This window comes from Quercus robur, chromosome 8, assembly GCF_932294415.1.
Source record: "Quercus robur chromosome 8, dhQueRobu3.1, whole genome shotgun sequence".
In the NCBI taxonomy this organism is placed as follows: Eukaryota; Viridiplantae; Streptophyta; class Magnoliopsida; order Fagales; family Fagaceae; genus Quercus; species Quercus robur.
Window position 1 is genome coordinate 21,445,251 of NC_065541.1, and position 26,224 is coordinate 21,471,474.

Sequence of the window (26,224 nt, forward strand, 5' to 3'; positions counted from 1 at the left end):
TACAGAGAGTTCCAAAGTCACTAACTTCATCATTGGAGGACTTTTGGCCGGTCCCTACCGGTCTCCTCTAATTCAGTGTTCTTGTTTTACAGGATATAGCCCAAAGATCATCATCATTCGAGACTCGTCAACCTACTAATATCCAAGGAACTATCAATATTAATCATTTGTTCCTCAAAAAAAACAATTATATTAATTATTCACTCTTTTCATTATTATTATTCATTATGAGACTCCATTCATACCACATGTGTGTGTCTATATATATATATATATATATATATTGTGTGTGTTTCAAGTGTATGTGTATATATTACGTGTTTGAATTATGTCCCTCTTGGAGTCAATCCTTAGTCCCGTCATTGCTTGGGCCATAATATTGAGTAATTCTAAGATCACAGTCTTTACTACACTATTTTTCATAATTATTTTATGTAGTAGACTGTGATTGTCTATCTGTCACTTTCGTATGAACTCACCATTTTTTTATCACTACTCACAACCTGTCAAATTTAAGTTGTGGTAAAATCATTGAGAAAAATTGTGTGGTTCTATATTTTTTCTATAATATCCTCAACATGGAGGTTTTACTCCCACATTATGAGATAATGGGCTTGTGGAGTAGATTCCATTTGTAGTATCTAAGCGTGGTTAAATTTGTTTGAAGTGTGCAATGATAATTCTTGTAGACGAGTATGATGTGTGGACGACTAACACACCATATATGGACGACTAATTATGGTCTTATTGTGGAAAGATGCAACATTCTCTTATTCTGGACAACCGAAAATAATATGGACGAGACTATAGATGAGATATCCATTTTATTCCCTATCAAGTGCATATGCGGTTGCAACAAGACTCTCGCTACACCCCAATAGAGGCGCTAGCTCGGATATGGGCCTAGGTCGGCAATTTTGGAACAGGTTATGGGCCCTCCCTCTCCCACACAAGACTAGACACTTCGCATGGCGAGCTTGCCGCAACATACTGCCCACCAAGATTAATCTTCTGAAGCGTAAGGTAGTGCAGGACAATCTCTGTGATGGATGTAGGTTGGAAGTTGAAACAACGGGGCATGCTTTCATCACTTGTCCAAGGGCACGTGAGGTGTGGGCTTGTTCAAAAATTGTGTTGCCAGGTGGTGCTTTCTCTTTGACTTCCTTTTATGATCTAATATGGAAGATGATTATGGTGGACCAAGTAGATGTGGTCACCTTAGCATGGGCAATGTGGCATGCATAAAAGAAACCAAGTTAGGCTGGGAGCCCAGAGAAAACCAGGTGACGTATTAGTAAGATGGGCGACAACCTACATAGAGGAATATAGTGCTGCCACTGTAGCACAAACAAACTTGGAGCCTATCATGCAGAGAGACGCGACATGGTCCCCACCACCACGGTCTTCATACAAAATAAATGTTGATGGTGCAGTAGCTAGTAGCTACAACAACAAAGAAGGCGGGTGTTGGTGTGATTGTTAGAGATGAGTTGGGTAGGGTGGAGGTTGCGATGTGCAAGAATTTGAATGCCCCTTTAGGTGCCATTGAGACCGAATCCAAGGCTATTGAGGCTAGGTTGTTGTTCGCACAAGATATTGGCATATGGGACATTGTGGTGGAGAGTGACTCTCTTATCATGGTCCAAGCTCTGAATGGAACATCTGTTCCACCATCTGCGGTCTCGGCAGTTGTACAAGGTATTTTGGACCTCAGCTCTAGCTTCTGTAGAGTGGAATTTTCTCACATTAAAAGACAAGGGAACAGGCTAGCTCACGTACTAGCAAAACATGCTCTTGGCATTGCTGATTTTATTGCATGGATTGAAGAGACGCCTTCCTTTTTAGAGCAAGCTCTTATCCACGATGTAACAACTCAAGTGTTTTAATATTATCATTCTTAGTATTCCTAAAAAAAAAAAAAAAAAAAAAAAAAAAAAAAAAAAACGTAGACTTGCCAATGGAGAGATCTAATGTGGATCAAGAAACTTCGGACAGGGGTCTTTAGGAATGATAGGTAATTGATTTAGTGAAGAACAATTATGTACACAAAAACTTTCACAACTTTTTTCACAATAGTTGAATTGACATAATTTTATTAGTTCTTATCTAAACCAATGACATTATTTTTTTAACCTACCACTAATAATTTGCCATGGCAACAAATGTCAAATTTTTTGTGTCTATAAATTTTCTCCTTAGTGAATGAACACCTGAGTATTAGGGTGGCAATACCTAGAGCGAGGGTGATAGAATGTGTTCCTATGACCCAGGGTTGTTTGATGGATAAGGGATTACATTGGGAAAGGCTTTTGGGTGAAGGAAATTGGTATTCTCTCTAATTCTGTGGGTTGGAGATTGATTTTGAAAAACAATTGGGAGCTTATTCATTTAACTTTGGCTTTTTAGAAAACCTAAGAGAAAGGTAAATGTTCCACTATCTTCACCCTGTGATTTTACTGAGCTTATTTTATAATTCTCTTCATTAATTTAACTATTAGAGTGTCTTCAACCAACCACACTAGTTAGTCTCTAACCTAATAAATAGGTTTATTCTTGTTGTCCACCATATTTTTACAGCAAATCATATGTAGCAAGTTATTACAGTCGATAAAAAAGTGATGTCGGTGATGGGTTCAAATTAGAACAAAAAAACAGGTTTTCATCTAATATTTGTTATAAAATTATTGTGAAATTGTTGTAGATTTAGCATTACTCATTCTTGTTTTGTTGACCATTCATCGATGAATCCTAGTGCTCTCATCTTCATGCCCATCAGAATTCCTGCCAGCAATTCATTAATCCTCCATTTCATCCACGTACAAGAAACTATATACATTGTTAGTTAAAAAGGATTTGGGTTGCTAAGTAGTGGATTATTCAAAGAAGCTATGCTGACATTGAAAGAGATTGAAGCAAGGTTAGCTCAACTAATTCTTTTCAAACTCAGGTAGCCTTATGCAGGAACATTAGCAGTACCAATAAAACTTCTAGCAACAAGAAGTCCAAGAAGAAGTCTAAAAGATTCATGGGAAAATCAACATCTCTTATCTATTCAAGTGGCTTGGGTTAAACTCTTCATAGTTTTAGAATAAACAGTTTTCAAGGCTTAGGAAATTGGGGGATATATTATTAGGCTTGGTTATTATGTTTAGTTTTCCTAAGAATTATTTCTATAAATTTGGGATGTATCACATACTGTGTATTACTTTTTTGAGTTGACATTCACTCTTGTTTCTTGCCCCATTTTTGTCATAATGCACGGTGTGCTGTTGTAAATGCCCTTCTGGCATCATGCACAGACCACAATCTTAATTTTCAGCACTGTAAGCTCTAGCTCTGAGAGTCAATACAACTTCCCCACCACCAAAGAGTTATTGCTTTGAAAGCCCATATTATTTAATTGGCTCCAAACTTGTGACGGAAACAACTGAACAATAGTTGTCCGATTGGAAGAGAATTAAGGGTAACACATTGAGCCGCGTTCTTTAAATGTGGTTAGACTTGTTGTCCCACACGGAATAGATACATTACAGTTGTGTAGATAGCTACTATAAGTAGATCAACCGATCGTATCAACCAAATGCGCAGCCACGTGATGAGCACAGAGCGAATTATTCTTTCGCCTTTTACTAAAGAATACCGTGTGTTCGTCGCAAATGGTGGCATACGCCTATTTTTGGAGGGGTTTCTCCTCTAGGAGAATCTCCTATAAAGGAAATAAAATATCTTTGACCTAAATCTGAATCTGGCTCTTCTTTCTAAGCATTATGATTATAATACTTACTGGAATTCTTAAATAAGGATTGTTTTTTAGAAGTGTCATAACTCATTAAATCATTTTCGTCCACAACTGGTCATTTCAAAAAACTTTAGAGCAGTCCGTTAAAATTTTTTGTCTATTTTATACAGAAAAATTTACTTTTTCTATTTTACACATTTATTTTTACAAAATATTCACATCAGTTTATCTATTCTACACATTTATTCAATAAAATATTCATTATTTTACAATTTTTTGTTATTCACTCCTTCACTACCCCTCTCTCTCACAGACCCACAGCTACCATCACCACCCAGCCACCATCATCACCACCCAGCCAAATCATCACCCACCCAATCGATGGCAAGATCATCAAAACCCACCAATGAACTAGAAAAGCCAAGCCGATCAAGATCAAAACCCACCAACCCACACCCATAATCAACCAAAAAAACTAGAAAAAATGGATCAAAACTCACCTTCTCGCGACGGCCGTCGACCTCAACCAAAGTGCCTCGCAGCACCGCCACCAGAAAAGCCAAGCCAATCAAGATCAAAACCCATCAACCCACACCCACAATCAACCAAATAACTAGAAAAAATGGATCAAACCCCACCTCCTTGCGACGGCCGTTGGCCTCAACCAAAGTGCCTCGCAGCACCGCCACAAGAAAAGCCAAGCCAATCAAGATCAAAACCCACCAACCCACACCCTCAATCAACCAAAAAACTAGAAAAAATGGATCAAAACCCACCTCCTCGCGACGGCCATCGGCCTCAACCAAAGTGCCTCGCAACACCGCCACCTCCTCACGACGGTCGCCGGCTTCAAGCTCAACCAAAAATGTATCAAAACCCACGAGATTCTAGGCGATGGACCCGTCGGAGAACTCCGTTCATGTTGTAGGCGACGGACTTGTCCAGCGACTTGGCTTGCTCGACCTCGTTCTCATCGGCGACGATGGCGATCGGTGGAAGCTAGAGGAAGAAAAATGGATGAGATGAGAGAAAGTGAGAGCTATGTTGTGCGCCTGAGAGAGAGAGAGAAGTGAGAGTCAGGTAGAGGAGAGAGAAAAAACTATTAAAAAATTAAATACACATGCTACAGTGCCCATGTAAATTTACACGGGTACTGTAGCTCGTTGAAAATTTTAAATGATTTTACACATTTTTAAATGGATTGATGTGGATGTTTTTTTGGTTCAAAATATGTAAAAGTTGTCAAAATGTGTATTTTACACATTTATAAAAGAGCTAGTGTGGATACTCTTATTAATAAAAAAAATCCCTCGTAAAGAATAAGACTTGAGACCAAAATCAAATTAAGCCCCAACTCTTTGTCACACTAACATTGGCAACTATTTGGAGCTAAACTAGTAAACTGTTGGGACTTGGGAGCTCAGCTAATTTTAATCAATCTAGTATTTGTTTGGCAAGAAGGTATATCATGAAACTATCTTATAAGAAATCTTATGAGATCTTACTTACAAGTGGGACTCACATAACAATAGTATTATTTAGGTGAATTATTAATTATGAAAATAATTTCGACAATATTAGTAAAACATTTTTTTCTTTTAAATTAGGGATGATTATATAATAACATATATTTACCGTAAGTTATAACTGGTATCTATGTAACTATTAATTAAAAATCATTCAATTCATAAGCGGAAGAAAATGGAAATATAATTTTTTTTTTTTATACAAGATAGAATTCTACTCTAACCTAATCTAAGTGTATATGTGTGTGAAACTCACTCCTGGAAACTTAAACCCCGGCCCTTACCCCCTACACCCCACAATCACTTATACTTGTGGAGTGACCATCGCACTAAGGGTGTACAGTAGTAAAAACGGAAATATAATGAATATGCTATGTTTTGTTGTTTTCTTTTATTAAAATATCAATTAATATACACATGAATGGGTTAATATAAATATAGTACATCACTTTATTAATAAAGTGTTTATTCCAAATTGATTGTGTGTGTTTAATGTCCACTATTTATAACCATAGTCTACAACTACAAAGGTTAGGCTCTTTTATTTTTGTATTCGGATTATGTAATGTATTATAAACCCGATTTAAGACTTCTAATAAGTATTACTGTTTATTCAAAAAAAAAAAAAAACTTTATAAGTTCATGAATTTGAACTAAACTAATAAATTATATTAATCACTCACTCTTCTCATTGTTATTTAATATAAAACTTCACTCATACATATATATATATATATATATATGTACTAAAGAGTTTACGTGTATAAATTATGTCCCTCTTAGAGTCAAACCTGGGGCCCAAGCAATGGGCCCCGCAATTGCTTGGGCCATAATATCGAGTAATTCTAAAGTCACAACCTTTACTACACTATTTTTCAAAACTATCTTATGTGAGTAGATGGTGGTGGTACTAAGAAATTTTTCTAAGGTAATCAATAGAAACTTACATTATACAAAATCCAATAAAAAGAGTACTTGAATATATTATCATCACCAAAAAAAAAAAAAAAAAAAGCGAATATATGAAGTTTCATAATTTCCCTTCAATAAAATGAAAAAGGAAGAAAGAAGAGATAGATGAGAGATAATGTGAGAACAAAGAATGGTAAGTCGAGAGTAATAAAGTGAGAAAGAGTGTGAAATGATGATATTATTTTTTTAAAATGAAATTAAAGATTATTTTTATAAAATGAGTTGAACAAGTAACAAATATGAATTATTAAAAAAAAAATTTGAATATTTTGTTCATTTTTTGTTATTTGGATTAATCTTGTTTCTCTTTGGACTATTTTTGCTGCTATTTAGACAAATTTTTATTATTTTTATTTGAAGGATTAAGGATTATGTTTTGAGGCAAAAATTATTTTTGTGAGTGAAATGATACAGTCATAATATTTTTACAACAAAACATAGGTGACAAGTTGTTATTGATGAACAAAAAAGTTATGTAAATGATTGATCTAGTTTAAAACTAGAAATAGCTTGCCACCTAAGTTTTTTTTTTTTTTTTTTTTTTTTAACAAAATTGTTGTAAAAGTGTTTTGGATATAGCATTACTTTATTTTTATTGAACCTAAATTCTTGAGATTCTCATGTCAAGTTTATCAATAACTTTTTGTAGGTAGACAAATCAGATTAGTTAAAAATAATTATTTACATAATTTTTTTTTAGCAAATCTAGGTGGCCACCCTTACTAACAAGTGGAGACGCCACTATAGATAGATTATAACTTTTTGTCTAATATAAATTCACCATTTTTTTTTAATATTTACAATTTGTCACGTCAAAATTGTAGAACGAAATAGTATGGTTCTATATTTTTTCCATAATACTCTCGGCAGATTCCAAAGTTTTAGAATACAATTTCTTTTTTTTTTTCTTTTTTTCTTTTTTTATGGGGGGGGGGGGGGAGGAGGGGAGGGGGAGGGGAGAAGACCTTGTCTTTCAAATGCATAACTACGACTATAAAATCCAATGACTGGTGCAGTAACTAAAAGCCGATTTTCCATTATGGCATTGGATGGCTAATAAATTTGTGACAAGTTTTTACTTTTTAGTGCTAACTTAGTAGTTGGCATCGAGTCAATACGCGTTCTGGTCCAAAGGCTTCGAGTTTGGTACGTTTAGGTTGCAAGGCCGGTAGCAATTAATTAATGGCTTCACTAGCTCCGTAGACGAATTAATGTTGATTAAATAATTTTTTTTAAAAAGGGCTCCTCACAACTTCAAAAACTGCATACGAATAGGCCAAAATTTAAACAGCTAGCCTTTAATTGCCATTTCAATGAATGGACTGTGTTAATTAAGCATTTTGCATTGCTGGTTCCCTCTTTTTCTCTCTCTAACTAACAATTAAATTAAAATAATATCTAATTTGTCAATCATGTTACCTACTAATATCTAATTAGTCAATCATGCAATCTAACTATATCATATAGTGGGTTCCAGTTATCTTAATTAGTAAAGTCTCTGATAGTTATATAAGAGATCTGGGGTTCAATCTTTGCCTACACCAAAAATTAATTGATGTCTTGGTCTGATGATAAAGAGTTATCATCAGAAGTAGACGTAATAAATTCAAACTCTCTCAAAAAAAAAAAAAAAAATCTAACTATATCATATTAGTGACAAACATACAGTGAAATGCAATCATTTTCCTAGCTTTCTCAAGCTCTAAACCAGACCTATAGTAAAGGACATTTTTTAATGAGGTGCTACTATACATGCACAGAAAAATTTTACAAAAATTTCTTATATAATAATGTGATAGTGCATTTTGCACATTAAGTACATTCTGGAGTAAAATTTACATCTGTTTTGATAAAATAATAGGCTTTCACATTGTTTTATTTGAAAATTTTAGTAATACCTTCTTATAACAAAAGCATTTTTCTTTCAAATAATGAATCTATTTATGTTTCAAACTCATTTAGGGGACCTTTTAAAAAAAAAAACTCATTTAGGGGACAATATTAAATTTGTGCATCATATGATAATGTGATCCATCAGTTTACAAAGGAACATTTTTTTCAATCAAAATTTTAAAAAGGGACATTGAGTATTACAATATATATATATATATATATATATATATAATGATGAGCCATTTTAGACTTTCACTCAATGTTTGACCTAACGACTAAGCTTCTATAAATAATTATATAAACTATTATTCCGAATATAAAGCCCTAAGGCCCAATTTAGTTGTAGGGGTTGACTATCCGTTTAATAGGGGAAAAAAAGTTATAATGGATTTTAATTAGTTGAATTGTGAATATATTTTTTGCTCAAGTAAGATACTTGTGAATTATGATTGAATATGGACATAATAATAAGCAACAATCATCATAAAATTAATACATTTATAGATCTAGTAGTAAATAAAATTCAATTTACACAAAATTTTACATCCTGTTGTAAAAAAGTAAATATCATATAATTCAATAGATAAATTTTCAAAATATATAATTATATTAATTTTTTAAGTGAGAATTATAGTCAAATTTTATCTTACAAGTAATAAAAAAAATGATAATTTTTATTTTTCACCATTTTCTTTCTTATAAGAGTCATGACATAGACCCAAGTATTGACTGTATTTAAGAAGCTTGAAGGTGACATGTGGGTTCAAGCCAAAATAATGCGTGAAAGGTGGGTGGAACCCAATTTGCTTTATCAAAAGTCATAGTTAGTTTTCTTTTTCTTTTTTCTTTTTTTGGTTGTGGAAGCCAATTCCGCCACGATGGGAGGCGTTAAAAAGCTGTGTACAGATACAACAAAGAGCTCACTTTCATTATGGTGTGTTTGGATAGAACTTATTTTGCTGAAATTGAAAACTGAAAACTGAAAACATTGTAACAAAATAATTTTTAAATGTGTGAATAGTACTGTGGGACCCATTTTTAATGAAAATTTTGATAAAAAATGAAATTTGTGGGTCCGTAAACAGTGCATATATGCACTGTTCACGGCAGAAAGTCAACATTTGTGGTTACTGTTCATTAAACAGTAACCGCAATACTCCAAAACGCGTGAAAACCAAAAAAAAACAAAAAAAAAAAAAGGAACAAAACGCAGTTGGAAACGAAAAAACTGAATACAAACACACACTAGATTTTGTCAAAGGGGAAGGACTAAAAGTAAAAGTAAACACCTCATTTTGTTTTCTTTTTCTTTTCTTTTTTTTTTTTGTGTGAAGATTTTGTCATGTTTTATAGAGGAAAAAATAGTCCTTTTTCTTTTCTTCTTTATTTTCACAAAGATTAAATCATTAAAATGAGTGATACTAAATTTGGTATAATAAATTAACGGTATACTTGGATGGAGGGAAATAAAAGCAGAGTAGAGAAAAGAGAAGGGGGTTGGTTTAATTCACGTTATTTGAATGTTTTTTAATTAACAAAAAGATGAGAGAGAAATGGTTTGAAGAGATTTGGAGGGTTAAAATACCTCTCCAAAGTCTTCATTTATGATTTCTCAAATTGGGAGAATTTAGAGAGGAGGTTCACTTATATTAAGAAAATTTAAATTATCATTTTGCTTTTATAATATCAATTTATATTTATTTCTTAAAAAAAAAAAGTTGGTATAATTATCAATTTATATGATATATTATTATATTCTCTTATTCTAATTTAATTTTTTGCTTTATGTTTGGAAGTTTAAAAAATTGATGACTGAAATTGAATAAAAAATGAAAAATAAATTATATTTCTCATTTTTTTTTTTAAGTTTTAAAGAAATAAAATGGAATGAAAAGTATCCTTTTTATAGCGTTATTATGTCATTAAATAAAATAAGGGTATTATGGAGATTTTAATAAAAATTCATTAAAACAAATTTTAGCTTAAAAAAACTACCAAATAATGAATGCAAACAAAATCAGTTAAAAATTATTATTCTTTCCATTTCAGTTTCTCAAATTCCTCTATTTCCAAAACAAGCTAACATATTTTAAACAAATAAAAAAAAAATTTAATTCTCATAATTTAATACAGAGGAAGGGATATCATTCCCCTCCCCTTTACTCCTAACTCCTCTCCTTCCTCTGGTTACCTTCTACTCTTCTCTCCCTTCAAATTTGTAAACACATTGTAAATTTGTATAATTCTTTAGAACTTTGACATGGCAAAAAGGCGTTGTTGATTCTATTGGCAAACAAGATTGGGGTTTGGATAGAAGTATTTCAACTCTCTGATAAAAAAGAGGTGAGGATTTTTCTCTAAAAAGAAGGATTATATCATGGATTTTTATATTTTTATATAAAAGCCTTTAATGTACTAAAAAAAGAAGAATGTAATAGATTACTTAATATTCTATCAATATTTTCTCTCTCTCTCTCTCTCTCTATATATATATATATGTATATTTATTTATTTAAGATTTGGCTTGCTTAAAATTCTTTGATATATTCTCTTCATGCTTTTTTAAGAACAGGATCCTTGATATTTCATATGATAACTTATCGTAGACTTTCTAAATTTGAACCATTAGTTTTAAATCAATAGTTTAGATTTATCATCTTTTTCAGTACATTAAAGGCTTTTTTCATCTTGGTATATAACTCAAAGACATGTAATGAATTAAGGAAAAACCCAAAGAGAGAGAGAGAGAGAGAGAGAAGGTTTTACGTTCAATGGACAAAGTCACAAAGGTACATTCTTTTCTTATGGAGTTTTTGTTTTTGGGCCTAATTTTATGTTTTGGAACAAGAAAAAAGTGTATTCATACCTCATACGGCTTTAAATAGCTGGAAAAAAGTCATTGCAATTGAAATGAAATTTTAAATATATGCAATAGAATAGACCATTTCTTCAAAATTTCATCCTATCTTCTCTAGAATTTGAACTATATACCTTTATCTTTAAAAAACACAAATGAACTTGTAACTATACAAATTTATTGGTTATCACCAATATGGTAAGATCTAAATCTTCTCCAAGAAAAAAAAAAGTGGTTTAATTCAAGATAAATGATCAAGATTTCTAGACCTCCATATTGTAGAGTTACCCGTAAAAATAAATATAAAGGATGAGGGATTCGTTTTTTGTATTGTACATGTGTTGAAAGATAAAAAAAAAATTAAGGAAGTGTTTGGTACATGCACTTAAAAACATGTATTTTATTGTTTGAAAATATGTGTAAAAATACGTGTGGGTGAAAAAATGTATAAAAATACGTGTAATGTTGTTTAAAAACTGAAAACACGTGTTTGAATTACCATACCAAACGGATCCTTAAGTCATTAAATAATTCCTCGTATGAAGGCTAAAATGATTTGTTTATGCAAATTCACATGCATGTGCACGTGCTTAAAAATGTGACATCAATTCATAATCACTTCCTAACATCCGGTTGTACATTAAAACAAAACTTGGATACCCTTTTTTTTTTTTTTTTTTTTTTTAATTGAGCATGAGAAAAAATAAAAATTGAAATAATTTTATATTTTTCCCTTATTCCAATTTTGGTTCTTCTAGCAACTTTGTGCCACGATTTTTCTTGCAACTTTCTTGTGGTTGACTCGCTAATAAATATACTCACAATATTTTCCACTACTCTTAGTTGTGAGAAAAATTGTGACACTAAAAAAGTAATTATTAAGTACTAAGTAATTATTAGGTACTCTAGTAGATTCTATTGTTAATATATATATATATATATATATAAATAAATAAATAAAAAGTGATGTTATATTCGTAAACTATTTTACAATATTTTTACAAAATATTAATGTGACAAACCTCTTATTAATTTTCATTCAAATCTGCCATTAATATTAATTTTTCATTTACTAACAATTATTCACCATATTAATAATTTATAAAAAAATTTATAAAATAGTTTATATTTATAGTATTATTCTAAAAAGAAAGAATAGCATGTCACCGTTATGTCTAATCATTTTCTCTTTTTCTTTTTATCAATAGAAAGACAGTTTAGCACACAAAAAAGAAAAAGAAAAAAGAAAGACAGATTTTTAGGCCACTATGCATACTTTAAAACCAGAAAAACAAATCTGTAAAACACTATGATTAAAACTGAAAAAACATTTTGTTTTGTTTTGTTTATTAGTACTAATTTATACTAAAACAGTGCATCTTCCAGGTTCTTCCAGGTCCAACTCTCCGTGATTAGCGGGCAAAAGAGAAAGAAAAAGTGAAAAGCTAATGTGCACAAACAAATGAACAATCAGCAATACAATCCGAACGACGTAGTTCTCTGTCTGTGCTGATTTGAAATTTTCCAACCCTGTTCATTACTATAAAATTTTTTAAGATCTCTTCTCTCTGGTGAAGGTACATGCATTTGGTTAGTTGAGTTGTGTTTACCTAGGCTAGACAGTTCACACGAAACCTCAAACCTGTCCCATACTTCCATATTATTGAGAGAAACCTTGTCCTATCGATAATGGTCCTAAATTTATATATGTATTTGTTTGACTAGTACTACTACTAATGCTAGTGTGTCACAGTGTAACATATGGCGGTTCTACAAGCCCAAGAAGAGAAGGAAGAACAAGTTCATGCAAAAAAAATGACTTTTTTCTTGGAGTTGGCAAATGGGTCCAGCTGGGTGTCCAGTTTCTGAATCTGTTTTTGTGCATATGATGAACAAGTGGAAGAGTAGATCCGAGAACTGAATGTGGGTGCTCTATAATTGAGAATCTCCAAGGCTTTGCGGGACCACAAAAAAGTTATACATTTTAGGAAAAGAGAGAAAGCTATAGAGAGAGACAGTCACGGACTCTGAGAGAGCTTTTTGGAAAGAAAGAAAGGAACTCTCCAGAGAGAGAGAGAGAGAGAGAGAGAGAGAGTGTAGAAAAAGTAGCAGCAGTAGTTGGGAAATTATTACTAATTAGTAATTACAGGGCCCAACTGGTTCACTGAGAAAGCTGAAGTTCTTTTGGGGTTTTGATTTTGCAAGTTCACATTTTTCCAGTGTAAGGGGCTAGAAAGATTTAGTATTTGAGACAGTGGCAGTGATACTTTCTGGTTAGAAAGATTGTGAAGTTGTATCTGATTCTGGGAGCGAAGATTCCAAGGATTCCAGGTTCTTTTACATACCCTTTTTTTGCATTTGTCATTTTGTGGGTTTGTTTGAGCTTGGAATTAAGATTTGAGGAGTAACCATTTTTTGTGTTGGCTTTTTCTGAGTATGTATTTCTATTTTGGTTGAGTAGCTCTGTGTGTCATTCTTGAAGGGATCACATTTTAGGACTTGCTCTGATTTCATGTTATGTAATATCAGTACGTTTTTGGACGATGAAGTAGTCATTATGATTCTGATTGTCTATGTGGATACTGTTTTATTATCAAGGACGAGGATTTTGGATTGTAAGTTGTACACTTGAGGAAATTCTGCTGAGATAGTTGTAGTGTAGGAATTTTTGGGGGTTGTATTTGGGGTAAGGTTTAAGATCTGTGAGTAAGATTATTCAGAATGGCTGAAAATACCCAAGAAATGCGATCTTTGGCCTTGACCCCAACGTGGTCTGTTGCTACGGTGTTGACAATCTTCGTGGCTGTTTCTTTGCTTGTGGAACGATCCATCCACCGATTGAGCCATGTAAGTAGTTTTCCGTATTCTCTTTGCTTGTTGAATCAAACATGTCAGTTTAATTAAGTTTTGCAATGTCTATACTTCTGCTTTTATCTATTGACTGCAATCTGGGACAGTTATTCTTGCATAGGATCAGCTTCGTTGAGGTCACATTTAACTTAACTAAAACTTTGGACTGTTCCACATTTATTTCAAATGTTTGTATTTGATGTTGAGACAACTTTATTTAGTTGATGACTTGATGTAAAGTTTGTTGCTTTTGTATGTATGTTATGTGACTCGTGTATATATGATAGAATTTATACAACGCAATATTACCATTTACTTCTCCCATCAAGTGGAGCTATCCCTAGGCTTGTTGAGGCACTTTGGTGATTATCTACATGCTCAATCCCCTTGAGGCACTTTGGTAATAATATGTTTTGACTAAAAAAAAAAAACCATGCTTGAGATTCATCCGCAGAGAAAGACAGAAAGTCTGGGTTGGCAAATAGCATTGCACCCCACCATCTTAGTTTCTTACGGTGGATGGTTTTCTGCAAACTTCCACATAGAATTTAGAAGATAAGTTGGTCTGTTTATACTTTATTTAGGTGGATACCCTGATTACACAACCTTTCAATGCTCCACACTGTCATTTGAATTTATTTTTGGTGCCTAAGACTTGGGCACAGCTATATCAACATGAACTTTTGTACAGCCTTGGAAACTCTGGTAAGAAGCTTCCAGTTTGACTGAAGTGTCCATTTGACACCAGTTTGGGCATTTCAATTGCTGACCCATTTTGGGATGAAGATTTATTGAGTTGGGTCTTACATTATGATGTTCATGTTAATCTGTATATATCTTATCAACTATTGTATGGGTATCTAGTAGTGGGCTTCATAACATACATGATGTGCCACATCTTTTCCTGAGTTACATAAGACACTCTGATTTAGATTTGAAGCTTCAACCCAGTGAATCATTGTACAGTGATTTGAAATTTTAAAGTGTTAATTTTTTTAGACTAACAACTCTACAAGATATTTGACTCTTAATCATTTCTTTCCTTACCCCAAGAAATTTTGATGTGCCCTTTTGCAATACTTTTAACAATATGAACTGTACAACTTATGTATGTATTCCATCTGAGGTTGTGGTTTTTCTGTTTCAGTGGCTACGGAAAACTAACCGAAAGCCCTTGCTTGCAGCTGTGGAGAAAATGAAAGAAGGTATTAAGCATTAGTCTTACATTTTGGTGATAAGAGGCTCTTATTGACACTCAGTTATAAACTTTCATTATGTGCTTCTCTCATCAGAGTTGATGCTGCTTGGATTTATTTCTCTTCTTTTAACGGCTACCTCAAGCATGATAGCAAATATTTGCATCCCATCGAGGTTTTATGACAGCACTTTTGCTCCATGCTCCAGATCAGAGATTGAGAAAGAAACTGAAAACAAGTCATCTGAGGACCGTAAACTCTTGATGGTTTCTTTGCTACCTCACTTGTTTAGGAGGGTGTTGAATAACTTGAATGAAAATACCTGTCCAAAGGTACATCACTTATCTATAAGAAATAAACCAAAAATCTCTATAAATACATGCATAATACATGCCTATGCGCATGCACACACACGTGTGTGTGTGTGTGCGCATGCACGTGTGTCTGCGAAGATATGTGTGTCTTATGTGTAATATATGTAAAATTTCAGAATAATCTTTGGATAATATAGAATTTCTTCTGTTCCACAGGATCGTGAGCCATTTGTCTCATATCAAGGTCTTGAGCAGTTGCACCGTTTCATCTTTGTCATGGCAATAACACATATATCTTACAGCTGCTTAACAATGTTGCTTGCAATTGTGAAGGTTAGACATTCTGAATTGTACGCTTAACCTAACCGAGAAGTTCCATGTTCATTTGCTCTATAGTTGTCTACAAAGTCTCAAAGAAATATTGATGTCTTATTTTGGTGTGATTTCATATCAAATTGCAATGTCAAATCTTGTTGTTCTAATGTTCTCAATTGCAAGCTACAAATAGTATGGATCATGTTAACTTTGATACACCAACAGTATGTAAGCTATTGGTCCAGACCTGCCAACATGGGCAAGGTACTCTTTGCCCCGTTCTGTTTGGAGGTTAAACCCAAGGCAATGTGCCCACGAAACGCTGTCTTGGCTGCTTGCCCATGGGGGCTGCCATGGCCTTACTAAGAAGCCATCAGCTGAAGTAGAGGTTGCATACTCTTTTGTATCCAGGAAATGTTATTTAGTAGATATGGAATGTGGTAAGAGTACCAATTTTTTTCAGGATAAATGTTTTAATTCATATCCTATTTTAGACTTTTTTTGGGGGGGTTGGGGGTATAAAATATTAAACCAGCATAAGGACATTTGGAGTTCAAGAACACCCCACAGCTTACTTAGGTGGATACCCAATAAGAATCGAGTATACCTAATCCCCTGAAAAAACAACCTACTAAACCTGAAGCAAAATACAAACAAATTTCTGAAAAAAGGAGACCAAGCACTTTATTGGTCCTATTTGGTATGTTCATGTTACAACATGCCTTTTTGGTTTCTAAGCAAGAAGCATCTCTTGGTACTACTTCAGCTTCTCAGGGCTTAATATGTAGCTGTACATATGTGAAGTTAGAGTGTATGATGTGCAGCTTAATGTATTTTTTGTTGAGCTTAATTTGGTTTCTGTCAAATTGCTCTTAAAGGAAATGGTATATAATCAAGTTATATGCATTGATCCTTTCTCTGAAAGTGTACTGTGTAATGATATTTTTGATATACTGGGTAACTTAACTGGAATCAATGAAAATATAATGCAAGTGCCTTTGTTGTATTGTAATGATGTTTAAAATTGTATAAATTCCACCAGATTCACAGCTGGAGGCTATGGGAGGATGAGGAGGCTCACATAGACCGGCATGATGATTTAACTGGTAAGCTGAAGTGGTGGTGGGTATAATTAACTAACAGTCATCTTTGATACTTCCCTTCACACAATTATTTTATTGGATAATTAATGCATTAGGAATCTTTTTGACTGTCAAGGATCCTACATTGTTTAGAGTTTCTTCCTTTTGAAAGAAAAATATTTGTGCAATAATTTTATGGGCAATGTTGGTATGATCTATTATTAGATAACTATGCATTAGGAATCTTTTTGACTGTCTAGGATCCTACATTGTTTAGAGTTTCTTCCTTTTGAAAGAAAAATATGTGTGCTATAATTTTATTAGCAACGTTGGTAAGATCTAATAGATTCAGGACTACAAGAACTATCATCATCTAGAAATAAATAGAGATCAATAGGTAAGGGTTTTAAGAGCAAGAAAATGAGAGATGATTTAGCTTATAGTAATTTAGTAGGGAATAGTTCCCAGCCATAAATAAAAAATGGATATTTATGTTTTTGTCACTGAAGGAGAGGCTTTCTCATGTAGTCAAAGATTTACTCAACATCCTCATGCAACCATCAAGTAATAATAGCAGTTTTCAGCTATAAGGATTTCTTTATTATATTAACTGCTCCTTCCCACCAATCCAAATATCTTGGTCATGAGTATGGGTGCATCCATGTACTTTCTTTCAATAGCTTTGCTCCTTCCTCTAACACACAGCATACAGCACTGCCAACATGCATGGTGTAAGTTTTTTCCTTTCAAGAACCTCTGGTGAGTGAGGCCCATTGGCTCCTAAAGCTACCAAAATTATATAACATTATAGCTCAATGAGAGACACCATTATAATATGGTGTTAGTATCCTCCTTTTTCCATCTTTTAGGTCTTTTGTTTTTTAATTATTGGTAAGTTACAGAAACATGTAGCTTCAACCCACAACCTCACCCTCTGCCTTGGTCTCACAAGATGAGGAGGTATCATTTGAGCTAAAGCTCATTGGCAAGGTATATTGTTTTGTTCAGGCCAGCAAATTTATTGTCTCCCATTCCTAGGCTGATTTTTTACATAAGATCAGTTATAACTAAAAGAGTTGTAGGCAAGCCTTGATTCTTTCCTTTCAAGGACATGATTTGTAACTATCCAGTATTGGGTGTCATAAAAACATGGGTTGGCATGATGGATACTGTGTTTCCCATTTTGATTTCATATATCATTGATCACATAGCAGTCCAAGATTTAAACATTTGGAAGCAATCACATACTGCTCCAATTACTGGCTCCACTTCATTCTTATTGACACTTCAGGGCATTTTTTCTACTTTGGATGTATCATGGTAATCAATCTCCTCTGCACCCTTAATTTAATGCCTGGTTCAGTGAGAAGTGCTTTTCTTTTATTATCTTGGTTCTGTTTATCCTAAACTCTATATTATGAAGCATCTCTATCATTTATTTCTCTGACTTGATATGCAGCATACTTCAATTTCATCAGCAGATCATAATAAGCAGATAACATGCACCATGGCATATCTTTTAGTATATGTTCAGTAAGTTTAATAAGTGCAAGAACATGAAGGTTTGATAATGACTGAAAATGTTATTGTGATCAGAAAGTCACTTGACATTCCCCCCAAACAATACGAAGCTTGTTCTTGCTCTATCTCACATGTCCTTAGATGCATAGGCCTGTCAAGTTAAAATTCCCCTGTCAAGTTAAAATTCCCTTATTTTCAAGAATCACCAGATCCTTCCTTCATATCCCCATTTGGAGTCAGTGAACACCTGTAAGACACTTCTCCATCAATTGCCTGAGTATGAAAGGAGTTCCAATAATTGATCTTCTAATCATGATTCATGAAATCAAATTTATATTCTTAATACTATTGTTTCATGTCTTTTATATAATGTAGTGTCTCCTACAAGTTCAAGTTTGACTCTGAACTGTATTTACCCTTACATTTTTTTTTAGCATAAAATATAACTAACAGAGTACATCACCTGCATTGTTTTATTCATTTTTATGATCTTGATGCAAGAAAAGAAATACTTGCATTTTCTATAAAATAACAGAGTACTTGCATTATTGAAAAAAAAAAGAAGAATAAGAAGAAAAGAGATCAGATGAGAATTGATGTATCATGCCAATCTTAATGACTTCCCAGGAACCATTCTTAATTTGCAGGCACTGTATTTTTGTCAAAGTACTTACTGGTTTTGGAGTGATCAGTTATGATCTTATTCGATGCTTATGATCAATAGAGTTTTATAGTTTAGTTGATGTGGTATAGTGTTGCTATTGTAGATTTTCTCTCTCTCACTCTCTCTTTTTTTTCTTTTTTTTTTCTTTTTTTTTTCAATAATACCTTTTTTTTGGTAATAGAAATCACAAGAGAGCAGAAATTGCGAAGGCAATCAACATTTGTCAAATTTCACACATCAAACCATTTGTCCAAGAATAGTTTCCTTATCTGGGTGGTAGGTTCACTACTTTTATTTTTCTTGTACTTTATTCTTTAGTGGTACTTATTAAAAAAGAAATAAGAAAAAATATTTTAATAACTACTAATATTTAATTGATAAAACAGCATAAAGAACATATCATCAAACTCTAGGGGAGAAATTCTATGCATACACACCTAAATGGCTTTTTGGTGATGTCCATGCATGTGTGCTTCTTTAAATTATTTTTTTAATTTCAAGAGTATTGTTTCTTTGATATTTCTCTTTGAAAGAGGATCAATTTTTCCTCATCTAAAGTTGTTGTGTTGTTATAATGTTTATATTAAGGTTTATAGTTTTGCTAACTTGCAGACATGTTTCTTCCGGCAATTTGGGCGTTCAGTGGTCCGTGCTGACTACCTTGCACTCCGTAAGGGCTTCATCGTGGTATGCAATGTTCTCACACGTTTAAGAGATAATTTTAGCCTGGCATCCTAAGATATTAATTTCAGAAATACTTTTCTAAAATCTACTATATAAACCTTGTCTTACCACAGGTTACCCCTGTTTATGTTACATCCAAAAATTTGAGTCAATCTTAATATTGTTAACTAGGTTTGCATGTCTGCCATGCTGGGGAAAAATCACCAAACAAAGAAGCATATAAATCATTCAAATCACAAACTCATGCAACTTTCCAATATTTAGCTGGAAGAACTGTTATTTTAAGACTCGTCTGGTAATAAAGAGGAAGATGGTATCTGTTTATGGACTTGTGGTATAGTTTTGGTAGACAATATTATGATGCAAAACTCTTAAAATAACATTTCTTCTCATAATATACATAGGAAACTGTACATAATATTTTTGAATTGTTTTAGCAACTATTTCATTCTATTTCAGGTTGTATGTATCTTTAAGATATAATAGGTTCCTATTAACGAGTGCCCTAAAGGCACAAGTTAAAGACTAATAAATGTTCAATTATGAGTTGTAATGCCACTTTTCAAAAAAATAAGATACACATGTTAATGATTCATTGGCTTACAAGCACAAAGTCATTGTGGTTGTGTGTGCTTTTTTGGATGTGTACAGTTTGACTTTATTCTAAAAAAAATGTATAAAAACATTTTAGAATAAAGCATTAAATGCATCTTAACTGCTGCCCTTAGGGCATTCATTAACAAAATCCAATATATTATGCTTTATTATACTGATAAGTCTTGACCATTTTGAACTTGACCTGATTTCCACTGTGGAACTCTATTATGCATTTTTCGATAGTGATTATTCTCTTGCATTCGAATCAGTTATATTTACAACATTGTGAGATCTGTTTCCTTTTCATGTCTCTACTTTTGATATTTAATTTGGTGAGGCATTTTACATTGTAAAAGTTATTTCCTGCTGCTATGTTAGAAGTACTTTTATCCCAACTGCTATATGACTATTTACTTTTTTTCCTTATTCATGGCAGAATCACAACCTCCGGCTAAAATATGATTTTCATAGCTATATGGTCCGCTCCATGGAAGATGAATTCCAAATGATAGTTGGTGTGAGGTAACTTGTATTTTACAGTTCACTATTTTTTTTATTGCCACATTATGTTCAAACTATTATTGTTAGTTTCTGCTCATACATGGTGACCTCTTATCTTCTGTTTATTGAATTTTAAGCATCACTTTGGATTTGCTTTTGCTACTGAGATCAAATTGCAATCTTCATGACATTTTATTGGTTATATACTTCCAGGAAATTATTTGCAAATAGGCTTCTATTAGTTTGATTTACCTTATGTGTTCATCTCTTAATCATACTATTCTATGTTATTAATAATCTTAAAAGCTTACACTGCTTAGAAATTCCTCGAATAAAATCATTTTAAGGTTAAATGGCGTAAAGAAATGTCACAGAACTCTTACTAAAGCTGAGTTGAAGGTCCATGTCAAGGGCATAAATGAAAGGATGTATCTAGGATACGTAACAATGCAACCAGATGAGGATACAGGATTTCCTTCAGAATACTCCAATTTTTTCTTCAGCTCTTTTCTTTTGTACGCATCAGGAATTTTACTGTTTAGTCTAAGACAAGCAGGATTTGGGGGGCCACTGGAGTGTACTTGCCTATAGAGAACCTAGGGGATGTTTTTCTGTTTTTTTTTTTTTTTTTTTTTTTTTTTTTCCTGGATAGTAGTATTGTTTTGCTTTATTAAAATCCTTTGAGAAATTTACATCTAATGTGCTTGTTTGTGTAAACTCTTGCAGTGGCCCACTGTGGGGATTCGTTGTTGCTTTCATGCTGTTTAACGTAAAAGGTATTGCAACTGCAAGATGGGGCCATAAATAGTTTTTTTATGCTTGCTTTGGTTTAATACAGGAAATTTTAAACTGTGGTCAAATGATTATACTTCTAGTCTTTCTATATATATATATATATATATTCTTTTTTTCCCTTGTCGAAGTGACTGTTTCTGTAGGAATGCTCCAGTCACTGTGATCAATATAGCTTGTAGCCTTGTACTTCTCATATAGTTGTATATCTCATTTGTAGATTGTTGTTTGACCTGATCGCAAGGCATTGCAAATTCTCTAAACATGCAATCATTTTTTTTTTTCTTGTGCCCAATACAGGGTCTAATCTCTATTTTTGGATAGCAATCATTCCTATTTCAGTAAGTTCTCTTTTTCTTTCTTCTTTTTTTTTTTTTTTAATTTATTTTTTATTTATTTTTTTTTTTTTTCATTTGTAGCTTTAACAGTTATGCGGATTCAATACATTGTACATTCTAAGGTGGTAGCATAGATGTGCATTGACAAACTGACAGTTGCATAAAAAATCGAAAGATTTCCCTTTCAAAAAAATAATCAACAATCAACATATTTCACCTTAAAACTAACAATTCGATCAAGAGGTGGGAAATGAATGGAATAAAAAGGATCTAAAAGGGATATTCCATCTATTCACTTATTTGGGAGTTTAGTTGGAAGGAATAAAATAGTTACAAGGGAATGATCATTCCATTCCACTCCTCCCTAAGCATTCTTCTAAAAAATGGAAGAAATCATTCCTTTAATGAAATGGAGGTGAAATATAATTTTTATGATTTTATCCCTATTTTTTAAAATGAAAAATAAAAAGTGATGGGTATGTTAGTAAATATATATATTCATTTTCATTTTTCTTATTTTATGAACTCCCAAACACATTAGAAAAAATACAACATATTCTGTTCCATTTATTTATTATCTATCCATTCCATTCTTTTACAAACTCCCAAAAATAGTGTAAATCTCCTGTAGGAGGATCTACAACAGGAGCGAAATTTCTAAGTTAACCTTCATCTGTCTTAAATTTGTTCAATGACTGCAATTTCCTCACGTGCATGTAAGTTAATTTGTTCTACATGTTCTTGTGCAGCTTGTTCTTCTGGTGGGCACAAAGTTGCAGCATGTAATTGCAACCTTGGCAATAGAGAATACTGGATCCTTCTCAGGAACAAAGCTGAGGCCTCGAGATGATCTTTTCTGGTTTAAGAGGCCAGAACTATTGTTGTCCTTGATCCATTTTATTCTGTTCCAGGTTGGCAAAAGGCATCTACAGTTCCCTTTTTCTTTGTCCCTAATGATCTGTTCTCTACTGGTTTAATATTGAATAGGAAAATTGATATGCTTGTTTCTTTCTTTTTCTTAACTCTTTGCAGAACGCATTTGAATTGGCTTCATTCTTTTGGTTCTGGGTACTTCCTCTTCCTTAACTAGATTGGTATTCATTTTGAGTGCTGGAGAAGACTTCTTCCGCACAATATTGAACAATGTTATATTGACTTGGAAAATTATTTCATCTTACATAGATTAGTGGAGAAAATGATGTGATTTTGACAAGCTGTTTAAAATATTTACAAAGCATTTAGTGGTTACAAATCATTAAAAAAAAAAAATTTCCTGGTTTACTTAATATGCAAGGATGTAGTATCTGAGCATTTAAACTAAATTATCTTTATTTTTGTGACTGCAGTGGCAGTTTGGATATAATTCTTGCTTTATATGGAATCATACGCTTGTGTACTTGAGGCTGATTTTGGGGTAGGCATCCTTTTGAACCAGTTGTGATGATCTTGTTTAGAATTTTTTATCAATGGGCCCTTTTTTACTGTCATGTACCTGTAGGTTTGCTGGACAATTCCTGTGCAGCTACAGCACCTTGCCACTATATGCATTGGTTACTCAGGTATTATTGTCTAAATGGTCAGTTGGAATTTAGCATGTGCATGAAAGCATGTATTTATTTGTATCTCCTGAGACAAATTTGATTGCTAATGTGATTAACTAAGGAACTTCGATTACTTTTACAACAAAAGCAAAGTAATTACTCCATAATATTTGGAAAGGTATTTGGAAAGTCAAGGCTCCTAGGTGTGTTTCCTTCTTTATTTGGACTGTAGCTTGGAATAGGATTTTTACGGGTGATAATTTGAGACTTAGGGGCTTTGATTTTGTTGGCCGATGTATTATGTGCCGTTGTTGTGGGGAGACTATAGATCACTTACTGGCTTACTGCTTCATTGTGAGATGGCTCATTGATTGTGGAAATTTGTTTTCAAGTCTTTTGGGATTTTGTGGGTCTTACCTAGTACAGTTTCAGATTTGCTCTTTGGTTGGTGGAATTGGTTAGGGAAGCATTCCTCAAAAATTTGGAACTTAGTACCATTGTGCCTACAGTGGTGTATTTGGAGGGAACGTAATCAGTGAACCTTTGAGGACTTAGATAGTTCTAGAGATCAGCTGCTTTGTTCTTTTAGTGGATCTTTGTTTGACTGGTCTCGGGCTTGGGGACTCACTTCTAGTGATTCTCTCCCCTTTTTCCTAAACACTCTTCTCCTTTGTAATTAATTTTCTGTTTTGTTTTCTTTTCTCTGTATTTTTGGATTGCTTTATGCTTTTCATGTATAAAGTAGCTTCTTGAATATATACATCTTTCTTACTTATCAAAAAATAAAATAAAATTCTAGGTGGGAACTGTTATCTTTGAGAACATGCTTATGGTCAATGCATTTTGAAATTAACTTTTTTTATAGGAAAATACAACACACACCCAGATAAATATGTTTCATCTCTTACCATGCTTTAACCCCCTGATCAGCCATGCTCAGTTATCTTCCTCTATGGGGGATGGACAATGAAGCCTTCTTTCTAACACAATGAATCCGTACAACTAACTATTGGATTTTCTGATTCCAGACATATACAGAACATTTTAATTAAGTGTGCAAATTTGAGTGTGTAATTAACGTTTGCTAGTTATATTGCTTGCCAGATAATTTCTGAATGCCTGTAAATGACATGACATGTTCAGCCTCTGTTATCGTTTTTGCTAGTTTTGTTAATTCTTGATATTCTTCTATTAAAATTTAGCCTGACATTACTACTAAATTTACTCTTTCCCTTCCATGTTATTATGTAGCAGTAAATCACTAACACAATGTTAGTGTTAGGATAGTGGATTGCCTCATTCTGATGTCTGTTGTTGTTTAAGATAGGCTATGTATCACAAGATTGTAGTATTTTACTTAACACAGATGCATCAAGTGAAGCATTTAATAATAGATCTCATTAATAGCAGCAGATGTTTTGTGCCTTCATATTTTTATCTACTAAATATCCTAAAAGCAAGGAGTTAATTTTTATTTTTCATTTTCAGATGGGAACAAACTATAAGGCAGCCTTAATTCCTCAGAGAATAAGGGAGACTATACATGGATGGGGGAAGGCAGCTAGGAGGAGGAGGAGGTTTGGTAATTTTGCTGATGATTCCACCATACACACAGACACAAGCACAGTAATGTCACTTGAGGAAGATGATCATGAGGAAGATGATCATGAGTTGTTTGATGCCCCTGGAACCGCCAATGGTGCATTCACCGATATTGAGTTACAGCCATCCGCTAATATTACAACCAGCCCTTCCCCTGTTTCTAATGAAACCTCAAGCAGGGCCGGTACACCCCTCCTTCGACCCTGTGCTTCAGTTTCTTCACCAGTCACAATGACATATGAGTCATATGGTATTCCAAGATCTTGTTCTTTGCCAACCAGAAGAGAGTGAATCAATTAAGATAATGATGATGAAAACAGTAGACATATACCACATTTGATAAAATTAGGTTTTACTTGGATTCCCGAAAGAAAGAGATGTGCTTGATAGATGCTTCCCTTTTTGTAATCGTCCTCGCTAGGTTATTTCTGAGATCCAATGAAAGGGTAAAGCTCACAGAATAGTTACAGGATACTAGTTGTAAGATTATTAAGTAGATACCAATGTACAAGCTTTTGATGTAACATATACATGAAACTTCCAAAATGTATACTCGCAGATAGAAGTGATGATATGAGGTTATAGTTTCTAAGCTTTTATCATTAAACATCATCCCCTTTTTCGGTAGAGTAAAATAAAAATAAGTATATACAAACATGCAAGGAATGAGAGACTTTTGCAGCCTAAAATGTTAAGATTTGTAGCAAATTATTCATTTTAATCCAAACCAACCAAATGTTATATCTCTCCGAGCCATCTGAACAATATTCGTTAGTATCTCCCTCTTATTTCTTGATCATTAGTGACTAATCCTGAGATTTGAGCGGTTTGTAATGTATTCTTTCCATTAAAACCTCAAAGATCATCCTTGGTTTGAGTTGTTGTCAATGCTACTTAAAGGGTGAAACGGATAGTAGCAAATGCAAGCCATTTTCATGCTGCATTAGAAGGAAAGTAAATCATGCCACTTCAAAACCAAAAAAATAAAATTAAAATTAAAAGGAATGGGGGAAGTGGGGGGAGGAAAAGTATTGATAATTCTCGGGAGAGTTATGCCATGTACTCTAATTGCTCAGTGATGAATATTTTGCTTTATACGTACACATATCTTGTAAACGTAGAGCAGTCAGTATAGATCCCACAAAGCTTTGGTTTTAAGAGACGAGGCTTTCATAATTCTATATTATTGGATCATAAAAATATACGTGTATATCTTATTAGAAAATGAGCCAATCTTAGA

General features: G+C 33.3%; 1 protein-coding gene and 1 non-coding gene across 2 annotated transcripts; both read left to right on the top strand.

Annotated features, from left to right (window-relative positions):
- The first annotated feature begins 3,586 nt into the window (after positions 1-3,586).
- Positions 3,587-3,703, top strand: LOC126697987 (U5 spliceosomal RNA). Its single transcript, XR_007646353.1, has one exon. It is a non-coding gene; the product is annotated as a U5 spliceosomal RNA (small nuclear RNA).
- Positions 3,704-12,367: 8,664 nt separating this feature from the next.
- LOC126694973 (MLO-like protein 11) lies at positions 12,368-25,591 on the top strand. Its single transcript, XM_050391541.1, has 15 exons — positions 12,368-13,834; positions 14,985-15,042; positions 15,130-15,365; positions 15,564-15,680; positions 16,705-16,768; positions 19,111-19,205; positions 19,542-19,616; positions 20,647-20,732; positions 21,438-21,487; positions 21,804-21,844; positions 22,591-22,752; positions 22,874-22,909; positions 23,188-23,255; positions 23,340-23,400; positions 24,871-25,591. Exons 1-15 carry the CDS (start codon positions 13,709-13,711, stop codon positions 25,273-25,275), a joined length of 1,680 nt encoding a protein of 559 aa, XP_050247498.1. The 5' UTR covers positions 12,368-13,708; the 3' UTR covers positions 25,276-25,591.
- Positions 25,592-26,224: the final 633 nt, after the last annotated feature.